The sequence below is a fragment of the Euprymna scolopes genome, chromosome 17 (assembly GCF_053919585.1).
Source record: "Euprymna scolopes isolate OS-2025 chromosome 17, ASM5391958v1, whole genome shotgun sequence".
NCBI lineage: Eukaryota > Metazoa > Mollusca > Cephalopoda > Sepiida > Sepiolidae > Euprymna > Euprymna scolopes.
Window position 1 is genome coordinate 66945599 of NC_136498.1, and position 24595 is coordinate 66970193.

The 24595-nt window shown below is 34.2% G+C and overlaps 1 protein-coding gene across 2 annotated transcripts in view; it reads left to right on the top strand.

Moving 5' to 3' along the window:
- LOC145296766 (adhesion G protein-coupled receptor L3-like) overlaps positions 1-24342 on the top strand; it is a 183514-nt gene extending 159172 nt beyond the window's left edge. The window contains exons 10-20 of one of the 2 annotated variants that reach the window (XM_080142820.1): positions 1822-2009; positions 6109-6161; positions 7638-7761; positions 8776-8879; positions 9683-9785; positions 11453-11606; positions 16046-16112; positions 17881-17947; positions 19168-19256; positions 19841-20009; positions 24070-24342. In XM_080142820.1, coding sequence (XP_079998946.1) covers positions 1822-2009; positions 6109-6161; positions 7638-7761; positions 8776-8879; positions 9683-9785; positions 11453-11606; positions 16046-16112; positions 17881-17947; positions 19168-19256; positions 19841-20009; positions 24070-24207 — 1256 coding nt within the window. In that variant the 3' untranslated portion in view covers positions 24208-24342. Of the gene's footprint in view, positions 1-1818; positions 2010-6108; positions 6162-7637; positions 7762-8775; positions 8880-9682; positions 9786-11452; positions 11607-16045; positions 16113-17880; positions 17948-19167; positions 19257-19840; positions 20010-24069 lie in introns of both variants that reach the window. The other variant, XM_080142819.1, reaches the window with a different exon arrangement.
- The last annotated feature ends 253 nt before the right edge of the window (positions 24343-24595 follow it).

Genomic DNA, 24595 nt, shown 5'->3' on the forward strand with positions numbered 1-24595 from the left:
TGATGATTATAATTTTTTAAGTGTTGCAGAATTATAGTTTATTAAGGTTCTTATAATAAACTCTACTCTCTATTGCGTATGGAGTTTTTTAATTCGGTTGGGATTACATTTTCTATATATAAATACTGTTATTTATATTAGTTTGAAGTTTACCATTGCGTATATCAGGTAAACACTAGATCCCTTTGTTTTTATTATTATTATTATTATTATTATTATATATATATATATATATATATATATATATATATATATATATATATATAGTAGCGTCCAAAAATAAGGCGCACAATTTTAAAACCTAATATCTGTTAGGAATAACAACTGTGAAAATCTGAGATTTTGACAACTGGTAGTCGTTATCATCCATAATAAAATATTAAAATTTGAATCATTTGCAAGGATAGAAAAAGAATTATAACCATTATTCATTTATTTTAACATTTAAAGTTTAACATTACTTTATACTTTCGCTTGTTTTTTTTTTCCTTATAAAGGAAAATGGTTTCCATAATGTTTTATTGTTAAAGTGTTTGTTATTCAATAAGTCTGAAGAAAGGCTGTTCGTGTAAAACTTTTCAAACGGCATAATGTTTGAATTTGTCCGAATAGTCTTAAAATAATTGTAACTAACGATGAAATACACTATTTGTTGCTATCAACCCATTCTTTGATGTCTTGGTTTTTATTAAAACAGTATCTGAATGCTCAATTATGAAATATGATAATTTTGTAGCTTACAGTTTAAGTCATCTCTTTTTGGCTAAACATTTATTGGTATATGAACGATTACTGAATTATATAAATCCAGTAAAATTCGGAATATTACAAATAAGACTATATATATATATATATATATATATATATATATATATATTACTTGGGAGATTCACCACTTGTCAAGGCCTGGGAGGCGCTCAAGGATAAGGGTTGTGTTGGGTAGATGTTGAGACAACATGATTAGTTATTGTGTATTTTCGATGGGGCATACATTATTTTGGCTCAATAGGAATTTTTTCACATTAGATTTGAAGAGGGTTATGTTATAGTTAGTAGGAAAGCAGACATACGGTATTGCGCTTCCAACAGACGGACAGTTCTGAGAAATAAACTCTACCCATGGAATTCTCATTTAGTTCTAGGCACCAATAGGGTTTGAGGGAAATTATTGGCAGTTGTTTCAGACGAGCGGGTGTTTGTTGAGAACCTTTTACAAGGAGCCATAGGTTGGAGCTCAGCCGAGCGCCTACCGCAAAAGTAACGATAGAGCAGAAACAGAATCGCAACATCTCTTCTATGAGAAAGAGAAAGTAAGGAGGCGAAATGGCCGCAGCACACTAGTATAAATACGGCATAATCACGTTAGTGCTCCAATTCTCATTAGATCACTGAAGTTAAGGAAGGTTTCGTCTGACCAATATTGTATTTTGAGATATCAGGCGCTGTATATAGGAAGAGGTCAACACCTCTGTACAAGTACTGTAAAAATGTAGCGTCATTTTTTTTTTAATCAGGATATACAATCGACTGGGGGCCGCTTGTCAATTTGATATTCCTATGAAACTTCCTTGTCCAGAGTTAACCGGTTCAATATGCCCATGATGAATGCCGATGGTATCTATGGTATAAATGAATTCTTTACCTATCTTATAAAGTCAAGAAAACTTTTGAAAATGATTTTAGTATCAAATAATATTGTTTTATAAAAAAGGGTTTTAGTTATACATTAAAACAATAAAATTGGGCACTAAGTCTTTTTTTTCTAGTAAACATTTTATGTTTTGTATGTATAACATAAAGATTTTTTTTTTTTTTTAGCAGGCAATCTAGCAAAAGTTGTGTTTGTGACGTACCACAGCATCGGCGAACTGATGCCGACAGCGTCAACGCGAACAGCAAAGGGTCAGAAGAAAGTTGTCATTCAGAGCAATATTATTAGCGCCTCCATTGCCGACTATCATGGCGAGGTGTTACCAGAGCCTGTGATTTTCTCAATGAAACACACAAAGGTAAGACAACACAGAGTCCGTGCGCATGCGTATATTTCAATGATTAAGCTTGTGTGTGAATATATGAGTGTATATGCGTATAATGCAACAGTGAATATATGAATCCGTATATGCCTATAATGCAACTGTGAATATGAGTATTTAAAAATATATACGAACATATCTATATGCGTGTGAAATAGAGAGAAAAGAGGGAAAAAAGTAGGAGAAAGAGAGGGGAAAAGAGAATACCGGTGTAAGGTGAGAAATTAAGTCACTTCAACACGACGGTAAATTCGCCTCTCCCCACCCCTTCTTACAAACACGGAGGCTCTACTATGGACAGCTACAAAGTTTCCGGTGATCGGACATGGCGGCATTCCCCGGTAAGAATACTTCAACTGAACGCGCGATAGACTAATCTCTCTTTCACGGAGGAGGAGGAGGAGGAGGATGAAGAGGAGGAGGAGGAGGAAGCAATGCCTAAAATGATCGTTTTCCAAGACCGAACAGAATCATTCTGTTCCGTGAGTTAGCCCCTCAGCAAGTCGTGTCCATGTACAAGAATACTAAGAACATGTATTACACTTTAATCATCACGATAAACGACGGAAACTGGTCAACAAAGTTACCCGTATACGTTTTACATTGAGAATATCAAAACAGCGAATTTATGAAGATCACTAGATCAACGAGTCAAACGAGCTGGAACAAAGGAAGCAAGGAATAGATCAAATAATTATAAAGAACACATGCTATAATATTTTTATAGAAAAGATTGAACTAACAACTTCACGTCTGTGAGATAAAGTGTCTGTGTGTGTGTGTGTGTGTGTGTGTGAAAAGAAGACGAAAGAGTGGTGTCAATCAAATTACAGATAGGTTATCATCGATAGATGTAAGCATATTCGTCTTAGGGGAATCATTAATGATATGTTGAAATAAGGAGTACAAATATAGACAGAGGGGGAGAAAACAAAAGAGAGTTATGAAGTTGAAAGAGAGAGGGAATTATTTGGGGAGAGAGAGAGACAGAGATATAATTAAAAGGGGGAAGGTGTTGAAGGAGAGAAGAAATTACATGGAAAAAGTCAGAAACGTGACCAAAGAGAGTAAAGGTGGCTGAAAGAAAGAGGTAATTACATTGAGAGGCGGAGGATAAACACAAGAGAGGATGATGGAGAGGGGAAATTATTTAGAAAGAGAGACAGATATTTAAAGAGAGGGGAGGGGTTGAAGGATAGAGAGAATTACTTAGAGAGATAATTAAAGTGAGGGGAGGGGTTGAAAGAGGGAGGGAATTACTTCGGGAGAGATAGAGAAATAATTAAAGAGGAGGGGAGTGGTTGAAGGAGAGAGGGGATTACCTGGAGAGAGACAAAGTGATATACTATAGGTGGCGACGCTGAAAAAAAAAGAGTCACTATTTTTCTAAATGGTCACATTAGATAACGAATTAGGAAAACGGTGAAAAAAAGAGAAACAGGCCTAAACAAAGGACAGAGATGAGAAAAATAGAGAATTGGGCGAGAGGAAGGATAAAGAATAAAGTCTGTGAGACTGTCAGATGGAGAGATCGCTGTTTAGACTCTTTTAGAGAAAAAAATATTTTTGTTCCTTTATGTAGTAATTTAGACAAAACTATTTTGGAAGCATGCAAATACGATGCAAAACAGCAAAAAATTGTTTAATATAACATGAATTGCATGAATTACGAGTAATCACTTACATGGCATTCAGAAGAGCCTGTTTTCAAACTTCTATCCAAGTCGAAGAATTGTTTTGACTTTGTTTTACTCCTAAACGAAGAGAATTAAGAGCAAAAACAAGAACGCTTGCAATTCTATTACGGAGAGACAACATAACACCCTTCGTCAATTATCGTATTGTCTGGCATTTCAAAATTTAACATTGCTTACAGCGTCATATTTGACAAAGTCTGTATTTTTACGCACCCGTCCAACACTTTTAAACGAAACATCTAAATGACGTTCCACGCAACTGAACCTCTCACGCTACCTCGTGAATATAATCAATACTATTTCAATGGAAACAACTTGAGGTTAATTGTACCCTCGTTTTATCGGCAACTTTTGTCCATATTGGCACGTCAACTGGCGAGGTGTAAGCAAGGATACACATAACACAACGACTGTGTTGAGCAGGAGTTTCTAAATTACAGCTCACGGGCCAGATCGGACTCGCCAAAGTCTTTAGTCTTTACATAAAAATATTCAGGAATGTTCACATGCAAAACTTTTCATCCTCAAATGGTCACCCATCTCGTACTAGACCAGGCTCAACATCGCTTCACTTCGGTGATTTAATAGGAACACGTATTCCAGCGCGATTATATGTATTTAGCACTTCTTTTTTGCGTATCTTTGAAGAGTGTGGTCATACAGTAGTTTCTCACACTTTTACGCCATTATTTTGCATTATTGTGGTGTTCTACACGATTTTCAAGATACACCGATTGGACAGTAGAGGGCACACAAGACAATGTTGCACCGCATGGTCCTCTTCTCTACATTTGCAGATCATTGGATCAGTTTTGTAACACCCATCTGGTTATAGCAACTTTTGATCGCCTCATTCCTGTTCTCGTGCAACTGAGTTTTTCCACTTTTTGCGTCTGAACCAGGATAGACGGCAGCAGATTCCCATGTCAGTAGCAGTGGGTTTTTCTCTACCCTTTTAGTCCACATCTACAGTCTGGTCTCTTCATCAGATGTTGTTAGAGATTTGACGGCTAAGGAAGCTTCTCCTTTTCAGTCATTGGACCTTTGCTTCTTGTCAATGAAGGAGACGGCGTTCATCAATGATTTCTTTTGAGATCTCTATTTGGGTAGCAACTTTTCGTATAACGCCTGAAGTGATAATATCAGTGAGGAGATGCGGCTTTTACAAGTTGGTAGACTTCAAGCAGGCAGTGATCAAGCGACATGTGTTGCTCAATGCTGGGTTTAGGTTTTTGGCTTGCGTTGATCTATCCTAACTAGAACACGCATACTCCGTTGACGTTATGATCCCTGTCAACTAATATTATAATTATAATAAATACTTTGAGCAAGGCAAAACACGAGCAATGTATATTTGTAAACTATGGTCCAACTTTTAACAAAGAAATGTAAGTTGATGTTTTTTTTTTATATTTAGTATACCCGTGTCGACGGAAAATATTTGAATATATAAATGTATTGGTCTTACTTTTAGAGAGAACTTGAATGCCTACTGAAGAGAACTTGAATGCCTACTGAAGAGAACTTGAATGCCTACTGAAGAGAACTTGAATGCCTACTGGAGAAAACTTAAATGCCTACAAAAGAGAACTTGAATGCCTACCAAAGAGAACGTGAATGCTTACTGCAGAGAATTTGAATGCCTACAGGAGAGAACTTAAATACATATTAGATACTGTTCTTGAGTATCTAAGGTCTCTCTCTACAGGGGATTTTCAAAAAACCTGGCATGAGGACACTTTTCACTACAAGTTAAACTATGATTAAATATGCAAAATCACAATATTCGCAAACTGGCTTATACGAGGAATGGTGCACCTTCTCCACGTAATGTTACCTATAGTAACAACACTGAGCTGGATACTTCATCTTACAAGATGAATTCTTGTCCTGGAATTGGGTAAGACAAAAAGATTACAAGGAAGATGTACTATAACACATTAAAATGGAGACGGAATTTTGTTCGCAATTTTTTTACAAACTCAGTGTTGGAGAGCTAAAGAAGGACTTTAACATCATATTCGAATATCTATGTATCTCATAAGGAGATCAAGTGTTAGCCCCAGGGGTGGGGTGGGGGTGGGCTTTAATTTCTGAGAACTTTAATTGAAATAAAATGAAGCAAAAAAGATGTACCAGATGATTAGAGATTCTAACTGGATGTAGACAACTATTTCAGCACTATATTGATTTATGCCGTTTATCTCTCTCTCTCTCTCTCTCTCTTTCTCTCTCTTTCTCTCGCTCTCTCTCTCTCTCTCTATATATATATATATATTTATATATATATATATATACTGTGCATGTGTGTGTGTGTGTGCGTTATTGCTAAGTTGTATGTATTGATTCATGTTAAATATTTTCATATCTATTTTCAGCCTCTGCCTCCTGGTGTAGAACCGCTGTGCTCTTTCTGGAACATGAGTGCCGAGTAAGTATTTAATTCTTCACTGTTGATAGTAAATTACATTAAGAATTCGATTGGCATGTGTTTATACAAGTTACTAGAAAGAAGTGCGGCATTATAGAGCTCTTTTGTAGAAGAGCACCGCAAAAAAAACTATCCACAACTCCCTCTTCGAAAAAGAGACAGATAATATACAGATTGTAATAAAAAAAAAAAAAAAGCAGATGGAACCCATTTCTGTCATTGAGTATTTGTATAAAATGATCGGTTCTCTTATATTTCGGCTTCCACATAAACTTAAACAACTATTCCGCGATGCATTCCACTGTGGAGTTTATTCTGCGTTTTATACAGCCTGACACGTACCTTAAACCTTATCCTATCATGACACTGAACTTAACCAGTCACATGTCTAGAGGTGACTCACAAAATTATATCAGTGACGCATGCTCGCACAATAAATATCTGCTTGCTTCTTGCCGTAAAAACAAGTTTTCTTGTAAATAAAAGTCTATCATTTTAACCTTTTTCTTTTATTTATGTATTTATTTTTTGTTATGATTAAAAATACTTCAAAATACTTTTTTGATAATAAATATTCTCTATTTTCTTACCGTAAAAATAAATGTCAACTTAATAATAATTTTTTGATAATCTTTTTTTTAATCTGCGGTGATCAGGTATCTTTAGAATAAGTGGGTGGTGATACGTAGGGCTGTGACAACAGCATATTCGTTTCATTCTTTTCACTCTCGGGTATATATCCGACACAGTTAGACACACTTAATCAACCGAGAACCACATCCGTCTATATAAAAACATAAGATATTAACGGATATATACTCAAGAGTCAAAACAATGAAACGAATATGCTGTTGTCACAGCCATAATAATAATACACAAAAATCAGAATATTTATACGTGCAAAAAAGCTTAGACTTTTCGAAAAAGCGATATAACATTGTTTTATGACATGCTGAACGTATTAAGTATGAAAACTCTTTAAATGAGTAAATATATTAGTACTATCGGCTTATTTCCTAGATGGCATGTTCGATTGGATCGAGGTTACTCTCTCGAAACTGGATTCAGAAGTACGTTCTATAAAAAGAAACAAAGTCTGTTAGATAAAATAATCAAAACTAGTTATCTGCATAATAATTAGGGCTGTGACAACAGCATATTCTTTTCATTCTTTTGACTCTCGAGTATATATCCGACACAGTTAAACACACTTAATCAACCGAGAACCACATCCGTCTGTATAAAAACATATAAGATATTAACGGATATATACTCAAGTCAATACAATGAAAAGAAGATGCTTGTCACAGCCATAGTGATAAGGTACGTCCAAACATGGAATTACTTTAGCGTATTATTATATAGACATTTCCGTATAGATTTACTAGTATAATTATTGAGCACGTTAGTTAAATAAGTGGAAACGATGAATGGGATGATTAACAATGTCTGTTTGTTTTCTTTCTCTTTCTTTAGCTCTCGTTCATATTGCTGGTCTCAAGAGGGTTGTTCGCTGGTCAGTACGACCACCGAAAGTACAACGTGCAAATGTAACCATTTGACCAACTTTGCCATTTTGATGGATGTCGAAGGGATTAAGGTAACATTTGCCAATTTTTTTCCTCTTACTTTTCTCCAATGACTTTAGTGTTTGTGGAACTCCTGTCCAAACAACAACAAAACAGAGATGACGGTGGCCCAACGGTTAACGACATTGACTGACAACCTCGTTGTGTCAAGTTCGAATCTAGGTCGTTTCACAGAAACAAGTTAAAATCAATTGTACCCTCGTTTTATCGGAAACATTTTCATTTATGGACGTTGGCAACCTTCATGTGGGCACTCTCGTAAGTAGTATCCTTCCTGGATAAAAACTCTTAATAGAAAGATATCGGGAAATCAATGCCAACAGTATCATCATGAATGGTGCTCAACAGAAGCCATAGAAAAACGGCCATTTAAACAGTCGATTTTTATCTGAAACACTTAATACTTATTTTATCAAAATACTCAAGCTCAATTGGTTGCCTACACCAGACTTTAAACAATCAGAAAGAGTCTGCCGTAAGAACGGGGCACCTGTTCACATTATCTATATAATCGAGACCTCAAGCGCCACCGCAGCAACAGATAATGAAAACCCAATCTTTCTCCCAAGACTTATGTCATTCATAACAAGGTGTTAATTACTGATATAATATTCTGACAAGCAAACATTCTCTGGTCGTAGCCGTTAGTTATTGGCACCTCAGCAAACAACACGTCACGGCCATAGTCGTTCATATATAGCAACGGTCGCTGCGATCAAAATATCTAACGCGAGAAACAAAGAAATGTTTATTTTAATTTTTGATGATTTTCAGAACACAAAATTTCACTTTCATTTTCGAAGATTTTTGTTTTTACAATGATGCGTTTTTATCCAAGCCATAAACTGATTTTTATTTAAAAAAATTATTGAGAATCCCTTTAATTAAAAAAAAAATACACTCTTTTTTTTTTAATTGAAAAGAATCGCACAATTTATATTCAATTTTAATTTTAAAATATTTTACAGAAACAGCTTCTGAATCTTATATCGATATTTATTTATTTATTTATTTATATGTTACAGCTTTCTCATTCTCATCAAAATGCCTTAAAAATCATCACATACGTCGGATGTGCGATTTCTCTCGTCTGTCTCTTCCTCAGTTGGATCACCTTTATGCTGGTCACGTGAGTACTGTTTTCATCCAATCACTATTCTCATCCAAGCACTGCTTTTGACCATTCACCATTCTTATCCAATCATAGTCCTTAACTAATCACTGCTCGTATCCAATCACTGAATTTTATTAAAAATCTGTCTTCTTAAAATCTATATCTGTCGACACTAGATGACGTCACAAAAGGGTTCCAAACTTTCAATATCTTCATTGTCATCGTCCATTTTTTTCAATCAAATCGATTGATTGCCTAGTCTAGTCTGGGACCCTACGTGGTCGACTAAAAGTTTCTCATGTCTCCCCCTGTGACTTAGTCCACAGTACATTGTAGTCTGCATTATATGGTAGACAACCTGCTGTTGATTTTGTAAAAGTATTTTTATATAATGGCTTATATTGAAGTTTAAAATGTGAACATCACGTACCGTAGTTATACTCTGCTCTAAACAGAAAACATTCATTTCGAAAGTCACCCTGTCTTATCAAACAACCTACTGTTGATTTATACCCTTTTTGCTTGTGCGGTGATAAAACGTCTTCAAGTGCACCTGTGATGTTAGTTTATATAAGGGTGTTCCAATTAATAAAAGAAAGTAGTAAATTAAAATCCTATTATCATATTAAATGCATCATTTTTCAAACAAATTTTATTCCGTTATTTTCTAATTTTCATACCTTATCAAAATTGCCTAATATTTCGTTGCCTAATTTTCTGCACACAGCAATCTTTCTATAAAACAGTGCAGAACCGCGAATGATTGTGGGTTTTCTTTTTCTAGTATACCAATTGCTTTTCATTATATTGTTTGACAGGTCGATTCGTGGTGAGAGGAACTCAATTCACAAAAATCTTGTCTTCTGCCTGTTCGTCGCTGAGCTCGTCTTCATCATCGGCATTCACAGGACCGAGGACAAGGTAAAGACATAGAAGGATTGCAATCGAACTTTCAAACTATCTTTTTTCAGTATGGCATTCAAGCAAATATATTTAAGAACACATAAGCATGCATATATATATATATATATATATATATATATATATATAAATTTAAATATTAATAATACAAAGTTCCTTTTAATAGCTCAATAGTGCAATACTAGAGCTATAAATACTCTTAATTTTTTTCTTTATTCTTCATTAGGAACAAAATTCATTCTGTTCGCCTAAAACGTTTCCAAAAAAAGTATCCCTATGTGGAAGAAACTTTGTTTTGTATATTTTAGCACTGATGATGCCCTGTGTTGAAGTATAAATAGCGAACTATATATATATATATATATATATAGAGAGAGAGAGAGAGAGAGAGAGAGAGAGAGAATAAATTACAAAAAGTTATATTCCAAAATTCATGATGTTGACCATCTTATAATTTATTCCTTTAATTCAGTTGACTTATACAATTCTTGATAGTATCTGTTTCGTAGCACAAAATCAATCACTTAATTATTATATCAATCAATGAATCTATTTTGCCCTTAACTCATCATCTTTTTGTCATTTATTCTATATATTGCTCTGTAATTACATTGAGCTTCTTAAATAAGGATTGATATATAATAAGAAAATATATTTCTACAGAAATATATATATATATATATATATATATGTAGGATGAGCGTAATGGAAATAGTATCCCGACATGATAGATAAAAAAAGAAACAAACTAAGTTATATGTCCATCAACGTTTTGTCTTTATTTTAAGACTTCTAACTGAATGAATTGAAGAAAAGAAAATGCCAGTACAATATTTGAAAATATACTTGCTGTAGTGAAAAGTATGACTTTGTTCTATTTTATATATATATATATATATATATATATATATATATATATATATATATATATATTCCCTTAAAATGTAAATTATATTTTTTAAATGTAATTATCCACTTATATATATATGGATCGTTCCAAAAGTAAAGTCTCATATTTTTTATATGTAACTAAAAACGTTCAAAAGTTACGAAACCCGGAGTGGTACCATTAAAACAGGTGACCATTTCTGTTCCAAGATAATCACCATCATTCTCAATGCACTTTTACCAGAAATCCAATCACGCATCTTATGACAATGGTTACTTACGTGAACAACCACTACTGAGACTGTCGGATCTAAATGAAGAAATGAAAAAGTTGAATCTATTTCTCACTCTATTTCGAGTTCATTCAACTTTACAGAAAATAACCACTATATATATATATATATATATATATATATATATATATATATATATATATAGAGAGAGAGAGAGAGAGAGAGAGAGAGAGAGAGAGAGGGGGGGTAAAGAAAAATTCTGATGTAAAACCTGAGGTCTGCTATCTACTCTGCGTCGTGGCAGCCATTGCTACGAGAAAGATTAGCAGGAGGTGTATCAAAACGTGTTCACCACTATAAACAAATCATCTGCGTGGATTTCCGAGGAACTTAGTTGTAGCGTAGTCATACGTCTAAATCGACAGGAGGACCCAATCAAAAAACTTTCAAATTAATCCGACTTTTGTATTTTATTTTAACATTTTTGAAATGTCTGTAAACACCTTTTTAATAGGTCGCCATTTTTGTCACGTGATCATTTTTCAGCTCCTTTGCTCAATATTTGCCGGCGTCCTGCATTACTTCTTCCTTGCTGCCTTCTCTTGGATGTTGATGGAGGCTGCCAAGATTCTTATTATGATTATACAAGTCTTTAATTCGTCCAAATCGAAAATGGTTTACTTCTATATCTTCGGATACGGTGAGTGAATTTTTAATACAATCTGGTCTCTAACTCTTAGACAGGGTCCAAATATATATATACTCTGTATTTATAAAATAAAAATTAAAATAAATACGAATTGTTTCGAGAAACATTAAGTAGGACAACCTCCGGTGTGTTTGCTGTATTGTGGTGAATTAGATCTCCAGCTAGGATTAGCATAGAATTACAAAAGTACAGTGACGAGAATGACCATAGACCCTCTCTCAAAGTTTTGAGTGGCTTTGTGCCTAATTTTTTTGTTTTTCTGTTTTGTTTTTGTTTTGTTTTTGTTTGTAACACTTGACGAAAATAAAAAATATATCACTCTAATTGGTCCTGCGCTATCGGCCAAGCTCCACCCTCTGTCCCATCGTCACAATATTGCACATCTGTGCGTGTTTTATAAGTAATTTAATGGAATGTATTCTGATGAACTCATAACACTTGTACTTCCTTGACATACATGCACTAACAAACAGCAAAATCCCACCCTTTCATTGTTGATGTCCCTAGTTATCGGAAAGCCTTCTACTCTAATAGTTTTTTTTTTCTTAGGTTGCTAGGCTTTAGAATTCCCTCTATTTTCCTGCTTCATTGACTGTACTGATATGCAGAAGTTTAAATGCAATGTGAACCGGCATCTCGCTGCTCAACTCCCCAAAATCAAATAGTAGTCCCTTACATTCAAGTGGCAATAAGCCTTGTTTGGAATGAAAAAGAGTAAAAATAAAATACTAGCAATAAAAATTGAAATTTCTCTTTTTTTCCTTACTAATAAGTAGCCATTTATTAAGACCAAAAGCCAATAAAGATTAAAAGATAGAATGGGTTGTTAATTAAATGATGAAGAATATCATGAGAGGATTGGAAAAATGATTAATGGCATCAACATAACTGGATTACTTATAATAACCATTTGCTGATATCGAATTTGAAGAGGACCACGTTGCATGGAAGCAGTTCCGTAGTAATGTGTTTTATCGAAGGAAAGTTCTTGGAAAAAAACTCTCATCATGGAAGTTACACTTCAAGTTTGGCACACGAAGAAAGAAGAGAAAGTGCTATAAAGTTGTAGTAGAAAAACTTCTTGCTATGCGTACCATACAGAAAGGAAACTAGAGAGTGGAGCTCAGTCGAATCTTCCATGAAAAGATAGAGTAAAGAAAGACAAGTAACGTCTATTTATTTGTAAAGAACATAATAGATCTTCATTCACTAGATTGCAAAGTCGATTTTGTACTCTGTCAAGGCACCAACACTCCAGCTTATGAAATACGAGATGCCTTCAATAAGTTTCCAGACATTTTGGTATAGACACTTTTATTGGTAATACACACATGAAACTCTGGTCCCCTTCAAAGTAATCTCCTCCGGCTGCAATGCACTTGTTGTGTCATTCCAACAACTTCTGAAAGGTCATAATAGAAGTTATCTTGTGTGAGCGTGTTAATGACCCTTGTCACAGCCTTTTTCAATTGTTTCATAATGACAGTCTCTATGGTTTTCCTTGGGCTTAGGGAAATTAAGTCATAGGGAACAAGGTCTGGACAATTGAGAAGATGAGGAATTGCCTTCATGCCCATCTTGGTCAAATAGTCTGATTTTCTCTGAGCACTCTTGGGACAAATTCTTCAGTTCTCCACGAATAATTGTGTATACAGTTCCCACACTGACATCAAACTGTGCATTTACTGTCTCTATAAACACACGGCAGTCCTTATCCATTAAATTCTTTATTTGGCCAATCAACTCTCAATCAACTCTTTAAGTTTAAAAAAGAACTTTATTGCATATCGTTTTCCTAAAGTGCATTTTTGAAATTCATCAGCTATGACAATCAGGCTTTAGTAGGGTGTATTCAAATTTCTGCTGTAGCTGTTCATTTGAACCTGAAATCATAAAAGTTGGTCAGTCATCTTATAAGATGTATAGTAATAAAATACTGAATTTTAAAGAGTCTACGACAATTTTAAATGCCTGTAAAAAGAAAAGTCTAGAAACTTATTGGAGGTATCCCGCATCTGATACTTACAGGCATAGGATTGCATCAAGAGTCGGTTCCTTCCTGGAGCAGTAGAATCATCCAGCCGAGAAAGCAATTAAGTATTGTAACAAATTATGGAAACATATTAAGTGTGTAATAAAGTTTTAATAATTTTGCCCAATTTTGTAATCTCGATCTTTACAAAATTATATATGTACATAATTCATCTCCAATCTTATTAACCTATCATTATGAATTTTGGAACACTGCGTTTAGGTGTAAAGTATCCAAATGCGAACTATATTTAGTTTAATTTAGTTTTATACAAAGGAGAGAGAAAAGACTGAACCCTTAGTGAAAATTCAAATATCTCCGATTTTCATGAATTTTAACAATAGGTCTTAGACATTAATAAATAAATGTTCTTTAAAATTTCCGGGTTTGTTTTAGTAACGCGACATAAGAGGGGTGCAAAACTGTTGTGTGAGAAATTAATTCTACCCGTCCTGAGACGGGTATTCTTCCAGTTATACATTCGCTTGTCATCGAGAGTATTAAGAACTATCACATATACTTTTCCAAAATAATCTCACTTTCCGGAAGTCATACAGATGACATACAGTGATGATCATATTTATTGGCACGGTAAAATAAAAGTTAAATTTTGTCTAATAAATTCTAAAAAAGGGATTAAATTAAAGAAAATAACAAAGTATATTATGTATTTTTAACTGGCCTTTCCGATGCAGCAATCGGATTTTAGAAAAAGTAAATAACAAAGGAACAACAAACATAATTGCAAAAAACCCTTGTTCAAAATTATTGGCACGATTTATTTAATAATCAATTGTATAGCCTTTGGCCTTGATTACCTTCCTCAGTCGCTTTTCATAGTTTACAACCAAGTTGTTGCACTCTTCAGTAGTAATTTTAGCCCACTCTTCCTGACAATAATCCTCCAATTGAATAAGATTCTTAGGCTTCCTTTGCATTACCCTCAATTTTCATGTTCTCCATAAATTTTCAATTGGATTAAGGTCTGGGCTTTGTGATGGCCACTCCAAAACATTAATATGATTGTCCTCAAGCCATTTCTTAGTCAGTTTAGCCGAATGCTTTGGGTCATTATCTTGCATGAACCACCAACGACGACCAAGTGAGAGCTCTTTAGCAGAGTCTTTCAGGTTTTCATCCAATATTTTAACATAATCTTCCTTTTTTATGCTACCTGTGACCTTAACAAGTTGCCCTGGTCCAGAGGCAGCAAAGGATCCCCAAAACATCAAACTGCCTCCACCGTGCTTCACTGTGGGTATGGTGTTCTTAGGCAGGAAAGCTTCGCCAGATTTTCTGTAAATATAAGACACTTTATTATGGCCAAATAACTCTATTTTCGTTTCGTCAGTCCATAGAACACGTTTCCAGAATGCAACATCTTTATCAATATGACGTTTTGCAAAGGCTAGCCTTGCTTTCAGGTGCATAGGCTTCAATAAGGGAGTCTTTCTCGGACGACATGCTTTTAAACCAGCTCTCTTCAAAACTCTACCAACTGTATGTCGAGATACATTCACTCCAGAGGTGCTCTGTTCATCAACAATCTCCCCAACAGAGATCCTTGGGTTTTGTTTTACTTGTCGAACAATTTCCCTTTCATCTCTTGGGGAAAGAATCCTTTTTCTCCCTCTACCCTCTAAACTCATAACGTGGCCTTGCGATTTGAACTTGTTTATTATGGCTCTAACAGTGGATTTGGGAAGGTTTAGCTTCTTTGAAATCTTATCATAGCCCTCCCCATTGGTATGGCATGCTACAACAAGCTTCCTGACGTCTTCGCTGTGTTCCTTAGTTTTAACCATGGCGATTGAAAATTATAATTTAGTCACTTATAATAGTTTAAATAAATCGCTATCTAAAAATTATCTGAAAAAAATTATTCACTGAATTAGCGTTAAACAAGCATAATATGGCTATAAAAAAGTTCAGAAAGCACGTAAACCGGAAATTGATTGATATTATACTGATACTAAAAGAAAAACAAAGCCGTGCCAATAATTTTGAACAAGGGTTTTTTGCAATTATGTTTGTTGTTCCTTTGTTATTTATTTTTTCTAAAATCCGATTGCTGCATCGGAAAGGCCAGTTAAAAATACATAATATACTTTGTTATTTTCTTTAATTTAATCCCTTTTTTAGAATTTATTAGACAAAATTTAACTTTTATTTTACCGTGCCAATAAATATGATCATCACTGTAGTTTAAGTCACGTGTAATATCAATTTTATAAGTTGCTGGATACAAGTTATACTCTAGTAAAAGATGTCCAATCCATCAATACATGTTTCTTTTACTGTAAAGAGTTGTTTCACAAGTTTTATTTAAACTTATTTATCATCATGTTTACGATTTTCTTATATTTATCCTTTGTTTGTTTTTTCCTTTTTTTAAAAGGATTCCCATTGCTTATCGTTGGAATATCTGCAGCCATTAATTTTGAAGGATATGGAACTGACAAACAGTACGTTAATTTACATCATTGTGAACTTTTATCTGCAATATTTTAAACTGTTAATATAATTTTGAACTTTGCTTATATAATTTTGAACCTTCTTTATATAATTTTGAACTTTGTTTATATAATTTTGAACTTTGTTTATATAATTTGGAACTTTGTTTATATAATTTTGAACTTTGTTAATATAATTTTGAACTTTATTAATATAATGTTAGATTCCACGCGAAAAACAAAAACGTTTGAACTCCATTTTTTTTTTAAACTAATGTAAAACGTATCTTATGTACACATCTCAAAATAATAGTTAAATATCTACCGGATTTCACATTACATAACTGATTGAGAAAGGAGGATGAAAGATGAAACACAAATACAAGTGTATAGTGCACACCGGTCTTGTATTTGTTTTTCATCTTTTTACAATTTGTCAGCGGATTATTATTGATTAGACATTAATCTGCCAGATTAGCCAAAAAACAAACAAATGCAAAACATTTAATATTTAAAGATGTATATGGGTGCTCAGTTTCTAATATAACGTTCTAGTAAATCAATCCCCCATAGTGGAACCAGACTGCTATAAAACCAAACTGCTATAAAAACTGCCAAATTTGCAAAATATGGCTTTTGTGAGGCTATATTCATCGCATTTGATCTTTTTAAAAGCATTTTGGTCTTCAAATGTTGACTGGTTCCAGTATCGGGGATCGACTTTTTAGAACGTTGTATTAGAAACTGAGCACCCTCTAAAAATGTTTAATATTATTTTTTATTTATTTATTTTTTTTTGCATTGGGGGGGATAATCTAGTAGATTAGGGTTCATTCGATAATAAGCCGCTGAAAATTTTGAAAAAACACGGAAAGAAAAAATATATATAAGTGGATGTACATTGTACAGGTCCATCGAGGAGGTTCCACGAAAATTGTCGCTCTCCAATGAAAAGAAAAACGAATTTATATATAACAAATGATAACATTAACCAGTAACATTTTTTTTCATGGATTAATATAACGGGAAATAAAAATTCACTTTGAAAGCATTTTAAAAATGTATCTGAAATTTATTGTTAATCAAGAGAAAAATGCATGTTTTTAAATGGGTAGAAATCATTGTATGCTCGTTTGAACTAAATTCGAATACATATCTAATGATGGCTGATTTTCCCGAAATATTATACAACATGAAACTTTCATCTGACTATGCTGATGCAAGTAAAAAAAAACAATGCAAGTATAAAATATAAGAAATAATATGCATATATATTAGTTTAATAAAAATGAATCTTCATCGCTTATTCTATTATGTCTTAATTTGCTTCAGTTTGTGTCTATCCATTCCATCCCTGCCTTGTATTGCATTCTATAAATGTCCTTTATATACACACTAAAGAATGCTTCAAGTAAACTACATTAACCTTTTAACCCTTTATGACTTGGTTGAACAAATTCATTTAATCGTAAATAAATAAATATAACGACACAAAGAAAGTGGGAATCGATCCAAACACATCTTCTGTGTATTAGTTCAGTATCTGGGTAGATGTCACATACCTCCAGATTGCAACTGTCCATTGCTTACATTCAGTATGCCGCCATCTAAAATTAACAATAAATATTTTCTTAATCATCTAAATCATAATTCAAGTCCTAAAGGGTTAAGGTTTAATAAAGTAGACGACTTATCTGAATACAATCATGTATTTATATGAAACTTGATAATGAACCCTATTAAAACAAAATAACAAGTTTATATATTTCAATATTTGCAGCTGTTGGCTCTCGACGGAGAACTACTTTGTGTGGGCGTTTAACGGACCTGTCGCGTTCATTTTACTGGTAAGAACCACTTAAGCATTATTTCCTAATATCCAACTATAAGATCTTTCTGTGTTATTATACTTTTTATACACGGGATAATCGCGTTCACACACTGGTTCTCGTTAGATCACTGAAGTTAAGCAACGTTGAGCCTGTCAGTATCAGATGGGTGACCATTTGGGAATACCAGTCGCTATATGCAGGAGCACGTTGACACTTCCGGCAGCTTCTGCATCCCACGTCTCGAGCTTCTGCATCCCAGTTGTCTCGAGCCGATCTTGCCGCTGGATCAGGCTGGTTGGAATGAGAGAGTGAGGCTGGCTCTGGGCAAACCAGTTTCACTTTAAACAAACTCCCAACGCGTGTGATCTATAATTACTAGGATGATTAAATGCTCCATATCGTTCTCTCTTCCCCTTCTCTCACCCTCTCTCTCTCTCTTTCTTTCTTTTCCTCTTTCTTTATTTCTCTTTTTTCTATGGTTATTATATTTACTCAATAGGCGTTATCGTCGTAGGTATTACCGGTGATGGTTTACTGGCCACAACAGGTTCGGTCCCTGGAGTCTGAGTGGCAACAAACCACACTCCAATCCCTACGTCATCGCTGCAATGTTTCAACCCTGTGATTGTTTTACAGGTACTTCAATGGAATGTGCTCTGACGAACTCCCAGAGCTGCCCCCTCTCAGTGTAAATAACCTCAACTAATACCACAAGCAGTAAAACTCCACCCCTTCACTGAACAGGTTCTCAGATGCCGGAAAGCTTCATACTCTAATAGAGTGTGTTGAATTATTATTATCTGGCGTGTGTTGCATTATTATTATTATTATTATTATTATTATTATTATTATTATTATTATTGTTGTTATTGTTGTAGTAGTAATAGTAGTCACTTGGAATTTTCACACAGGTCATCATCAAAGATTACTCATTGACGACAACCAGTGGTATTCCCTGGAGTCTGGGTGAGAACATGTCCCCCCAGACTTCCAGAACTCTTCACCTCTTTCGATAACCTTTGCTAACAACTTCACGTTATCGAAACAGCTGCGTGCTACTGATTTATTGGTTTCTAGCTGACAACGACTATTGGTTTTCATTGTGGTTTGAGTGGCAATAAGCCTCCACAAAGTCCCAGTTTCTTTCGCGTACATCCCTCCTACAACAACTACTACTACTACTACTACTACTACTACTATTATTATTTATTTATTTATTTATTTATTTTTTACAGGTTAATGCTGTAGTTTTGACGTATGCCTTGGTTACAATCTACAAACACTCCGGATATGTGATTCCCGATGACATGGTGGGAACTGTTGCGTAAGTATAAGCAGGAAAAACATACTAGTTGAATTATATATCTACGCTGGGTTCAGTGGGGAAAGAAAAAAAAGTAAAAACAGGTGTTAGTAAGACCCTCCAAATTCTTTCTAAATGATAGACTGGCCATTGTTTTCCGGTTAGTTTGGAACTGAAAACAACATTGATCTTAACCCGAAGGCGAAGAAAATGTTATTTTAATTCGAATTCCACGTTCGTCACACCAGCAAGACTCCGTTGAATAAAAATAATGTAATTATTTTATTTGCATTGCGTTTTTTTTTTGTTTTTTTTTTTTTGTTTTTTTTGGCAATCGGGAAATCCCATCTTTTACAAAAGGTGCGAAAAGATGATAACGTACGTTCGAACGGGATATCATTAGAATATAATATAGATAATACATTTAGTGAATCGTAAAGTTCAAAAAGTCGGCGATAGCTGATTTAGGTATTCAGTTTTCGGCTCAACCTGTAGAAACTGTTCATTCATCCCTCGTATGTATGTAGATAAATACATGAATAATTTGTGATGCGGGTATTGATTTTTAAGTTATTGATGTACTGAACTTTTTTTGTCATTTTCAGTGCTTGGGTCAAAGGTGCTCTCTCTCTGGAAGTCATTCTTGGAGTGACCTGGTTGTTTGGATTCTTCTATGTCAGTCAATCGACCCTGATTATGGCGTACATTTTTGCCATCCTCAACACTCTGCAAGGATTTTTCATCTATTGTTTCCACTGTCTAGGTAACAAGCAGGTAAGTTCGTTGGTTTTTATTTTATATCATAACTGCGCCATAAAAACGAGTGTTTTCTAAAGAATTCTTTCAGGTAAGCGTGTGTAGCAATGGTAGTAACTAGTGATGGGACGATTTCAATATTTTCCCCGATTCCGATACAATTACTAATTCCGTACTAAATTTCCGATTCCGATACAATTACCGATTCCGATTCTTTATAAATCTCTAAATGTTTAACTATAAAAGTGTTATTTTGTCCCGATTACAGTAAAAACACACTTTAAATGTCTAGATATTTTCTCGCGCGTAAAAACACACTTGCGGGCGAGTGAGTTATAGATTTTAGTCTTACTGGAAGTTTAAATCAATAAATATTTATTATTTTATCATTACTATCAGCGGTGGAAGGTGTTTCTTAAACCAAAATCAGATTTAAAAAAAAAAAAAAAAAAAGATAATTTGAGGAATCGGTTTTGACATCGGAAAATAGGCTCAAATTTTTTCGATTCCGATGCCGATTCCGATACACCACAACGTTCCGATTTTTCCGATTTCTAATTCCGATTAATCGTCCAAACACTAGTAGTAACCCCGTGCGTGAGAGTGAAAATTCCTCTAACTTCCTGCATTTGATTTGAAAAATAACGACAGACATTAAGTTACAAACGGAAATATGAAAAGAGAGAGAGAAAGAAAGAGAGAAAGAGAGAGAGAAAGAAAGAGAGAGAGAGAGAGAGATCAAGTCTCTCAGGTAAATGTGGTTGGCGATGGTAGTAACTCTACGTATGAGAGTGAACATTTCTCTAACTCCCTGCACGGATTTGAAATATAATGGCGGACACTTAGTTACAAATGGAAAATATGAAGAGAGAGAGATATACAGAAACGGAGCAAGACAGAGAGAGGGAGAGAGTGGGGGGGAAGTTTCGTCTCAGTAGAAACGAACTGAATGTAAGTTTGATAAAGTGATGTGGAGTATTTGTGAGAAATGAAACAAATGAATTTCAGAACCTGCAGGCCGTGTTCAAATCGCAACGATTCTATTACGTTTATTTTCAGGAATAATACTTTTGATAAATGCATGAATCTTTATTATATTAATCTATTAAAAAGAAAATGTGATCTGTTGGATCACCCATTGAGCTCGGGTTGGGTTTTTTTTGTGTGTGTGCACAGAAAGTTTGCAAAGCCAGTTCAATCTATTATAATAAACTCGTATTCTTGTCTGTTTGGTTGTTTGTTCACAATTTGATTAATATGTACAAAGGTACGCTGTTTCATAAATTAATTTTCTGTGCAGAAAACGGACGTTTACACGCTGTCATTCCAGCATGATTTCTATATATACTATTTATCTAAAGGAAATCTACATTAAAGAAGTAACCTCATTTGCAATTTACACTAATGAAAATCTATTTTAATAATTAACTCCATATTATTAATTGTTTATTGCAATAGAATTGCTTTTATTGTTCTATTTAGAAATATTATTTAAAGTTGATTTATTTAAATTTAATTTATATTTAATTTATTTTATTTTCAATTATTATTAGCCGACACAAGTGGCCTTTAAAAACGGAAGTAAGTCCATTTATTTAAGCTGTGGGAGTTATTTCCTTTTTAAATTAATGAGAGTCATTTCCCATTTAATTTTTATAGACGAAAATGAATGTGCTTTACGCTTCCATATATCTAATCGTACTGTTCTTCCAGGAAAATCGTAAGAATTTAGGATAATCAGTGTATCTTAAATATTATGTGACTAAACTCTTCGCTCGCCGTTTTAACCTAGCAACGTCGGGTATCTATAGCTAGTATAAAAATAAAATGATAACATCTCCAATCATCCTCCTTCCCTCCCTTTCTCTCTCTCCCCCCTCTCTTTTTATCTAATTTCGTTCTATCTCTCTTTAGCTTTTTGTCTCTTTCGCGATCTCTCTTTCTCTCTCGTCTTTTCGCTCTCTTTCTTGCTCTTTCATTTTCTTTCGATTTTCTTTTCTGTCTCTCTCTATTTTCCTCTGTCTACTTTTCTCTTTCTTTCTAACTCTCGCTTTCTAAATCTCTCTTTCTCTTTTGCTCTCTCTCTCTCTCCCTCTCTCTCTCTCTCTCTCTCTTGCTCACTCTTTCCCTCTCCCTCTTCTCTTCTCTCTTTCATTCGTTAACTCTTTCTTTCTCGTGCTCTTTCCTTTCTCCTTTTGTATTTCGCTCCCTCTTTCTCTCTATCTCTTTCTCCCACTCTTTCACTTTCTATTGCATGAGAAAATATCGACCAGGACTGAATATAAAAATGCGATAAAATTGAACGAAACAAAGGCATAGTTTCTGAAAGTATGCACCAATAATTGACGAGGTAAATTTAGCATGTCATTAGAGATTTGGGGGAAACCGACAAAATACGTTTCTTTTGTGTAAATGGGAAAACGAAATTACCTGGATGCTCTAAGAAGTGGTACGACGATTCTGGTGTTCCCACGTCGGGGTTTCGGATTGGCTGATGGGCCAATCGTTCCGGTGTCAGACCTTTCTATTTACAGCATATAAGAATAGCGCATAAAAATGTGTGACTGACAAATTTCGTCAAGCAAATTTTAAAACAAAGTGTTTCTAATAACATTTACATTCTCGAGTAGGTTCACTTTTTGTAATAGCAACTTCATTCAGATACAAATGACATTTTGACATTTTGACATTAGAGATGTGTTGGAGTATTTATTTATTTATTGCGGACTATTATCCTCATCTTTCTTAGGTGTTGTTTCACGACGTTTCGGCGAACTATTCCTCTGGCCTTTGTCAGGTGGTAACCGCGACGGGATAGGAACTGCATTTTCAGCAATTACTGCCTTCCATAGTTATTGTCGTCTCACCACGTTTTGGTCAAGTAAGCCTCTGGTCGGCCTAAGGTAGGATTGAAACCGCTATCTTCAGACAATTCTCACCTTAAACCGTAGAGATTCAACATCTCTATCCACTGCACCACGGACTCCGAAGGCCAGAGGAATAGTTGGCCGAAACATCATGAAAAAAACAACAATTAAAAAGATGAGGTTAATAGTTCGCAATAAATAAATTAATAAATAATACTCATTTCAATAATGAATTCTAATTAAATATATGTGTTGAAGTAGTTGTGTGAGTTTTCAGCTGCTTGCCTTGTTCATACAATTGTTTTCGCATGAAATTAATCATCAAAACACGAATAACATATGGGGTTTTAATTTATTGCTATTGGATTTCGATCACCAGTTTTAGGAAGGAAGTCATTGGTTTTTCGGTATCTGAGCACGCCAGTTTTGGAGTTATATTTAGAGTGTTTTGTAATGGGAGAAGTATTTTTGTTTGAGCCGGATTCAGAGAAATATTTTCAGTGCCAAATGTTTCCAGGTTTTATATTCAAATGTTAGAAAGACGAGAGACTTTATAAGGTAAACGAAACGAAATAAAAATTTATGAAGACATGTGTTCACATAAGATAATTTATATATGTTAAAAATGAAAAGTTTACAGCAATAGGAAAAATATAGAATCTTCTTGAATATTTTTAGAGTTCTTGTAAAAACAAAGTGGTTCATTAGCTTAGACATTGAATGAAGTCTGGGTCGATTGAGTAAGAGCCAGGGATCAGGAAAAACCTATTCCAAACTTCTCTGCTCAATTAAATAAATTATAATTTATTGAAATTTGTGTTTTTTGTTTTTGTATCAGTAAATTATTTCAGTCAAAAGGATTGGAAATATTTCAATAAATAAAGTTTATATAGATTTCCAGACGGTAATAAATCAACACCTATAGGTTGCACTGGTTTATTGAGGGAAAATCTGGCTTTTAAAGAGTTAAGGTTAGCTCCCAAAAAAATCATTTCAAATAAATTCAAAAAGTTTTCTGATTGGTCTAAAATATAATTATTTTTTTTTATTCAGGATAGTGTATGCGCAGGCAATATGCGTACAAACGTGTTTATGTATTTTGATTTTGTAGCGTCGATGTGTAAACATCGACGCTACAAACGCTTTCTCCTCTTTTCTCTCCTTCTGTTATTTATTTGAAATATTCTTCCATTTTACAATCTAATTCGCAGGTCTGGAAAGAGTACAAGAAACTATTAGGCCTTAAGGAGAAAAGTGGCACAGCGACGAGTACTAAAACTGCTTCTGTGAGTCGGAAACCAACGGATGCTGCTACCTACGAAATGGCTGCACCGAACCACAAAAACTGAACGCCATAAATGTGACGTCATATGCTAACTTCCGGTTCCGCTCGCGCGCGGATCAAACGTCCTTTTTTTTTTTTTTAGAACAAAAATCTTAAACGAAATCTACGAATTGAACGGCGATTTTTAAATATTTTTTTATTTCTTTTTAAAATTTTTTTAATTCTTAATATTTTTTTTTTAACTCGGACTCATGTCGAACTAATCTTTGCTAAGCAATAACAACATTACCTGTTGCCTGAACAAAAAAATACAATAACACTGTTTTTAAAAATGATGGATACAATTTTGTTTCATGTATATTATTCAGATATTTTTATAGTTTAATAATTGGAAAGAACTATTATAAAAAGGGAAAATTGTCAACAACAACAATCATCATTATCATCATCAT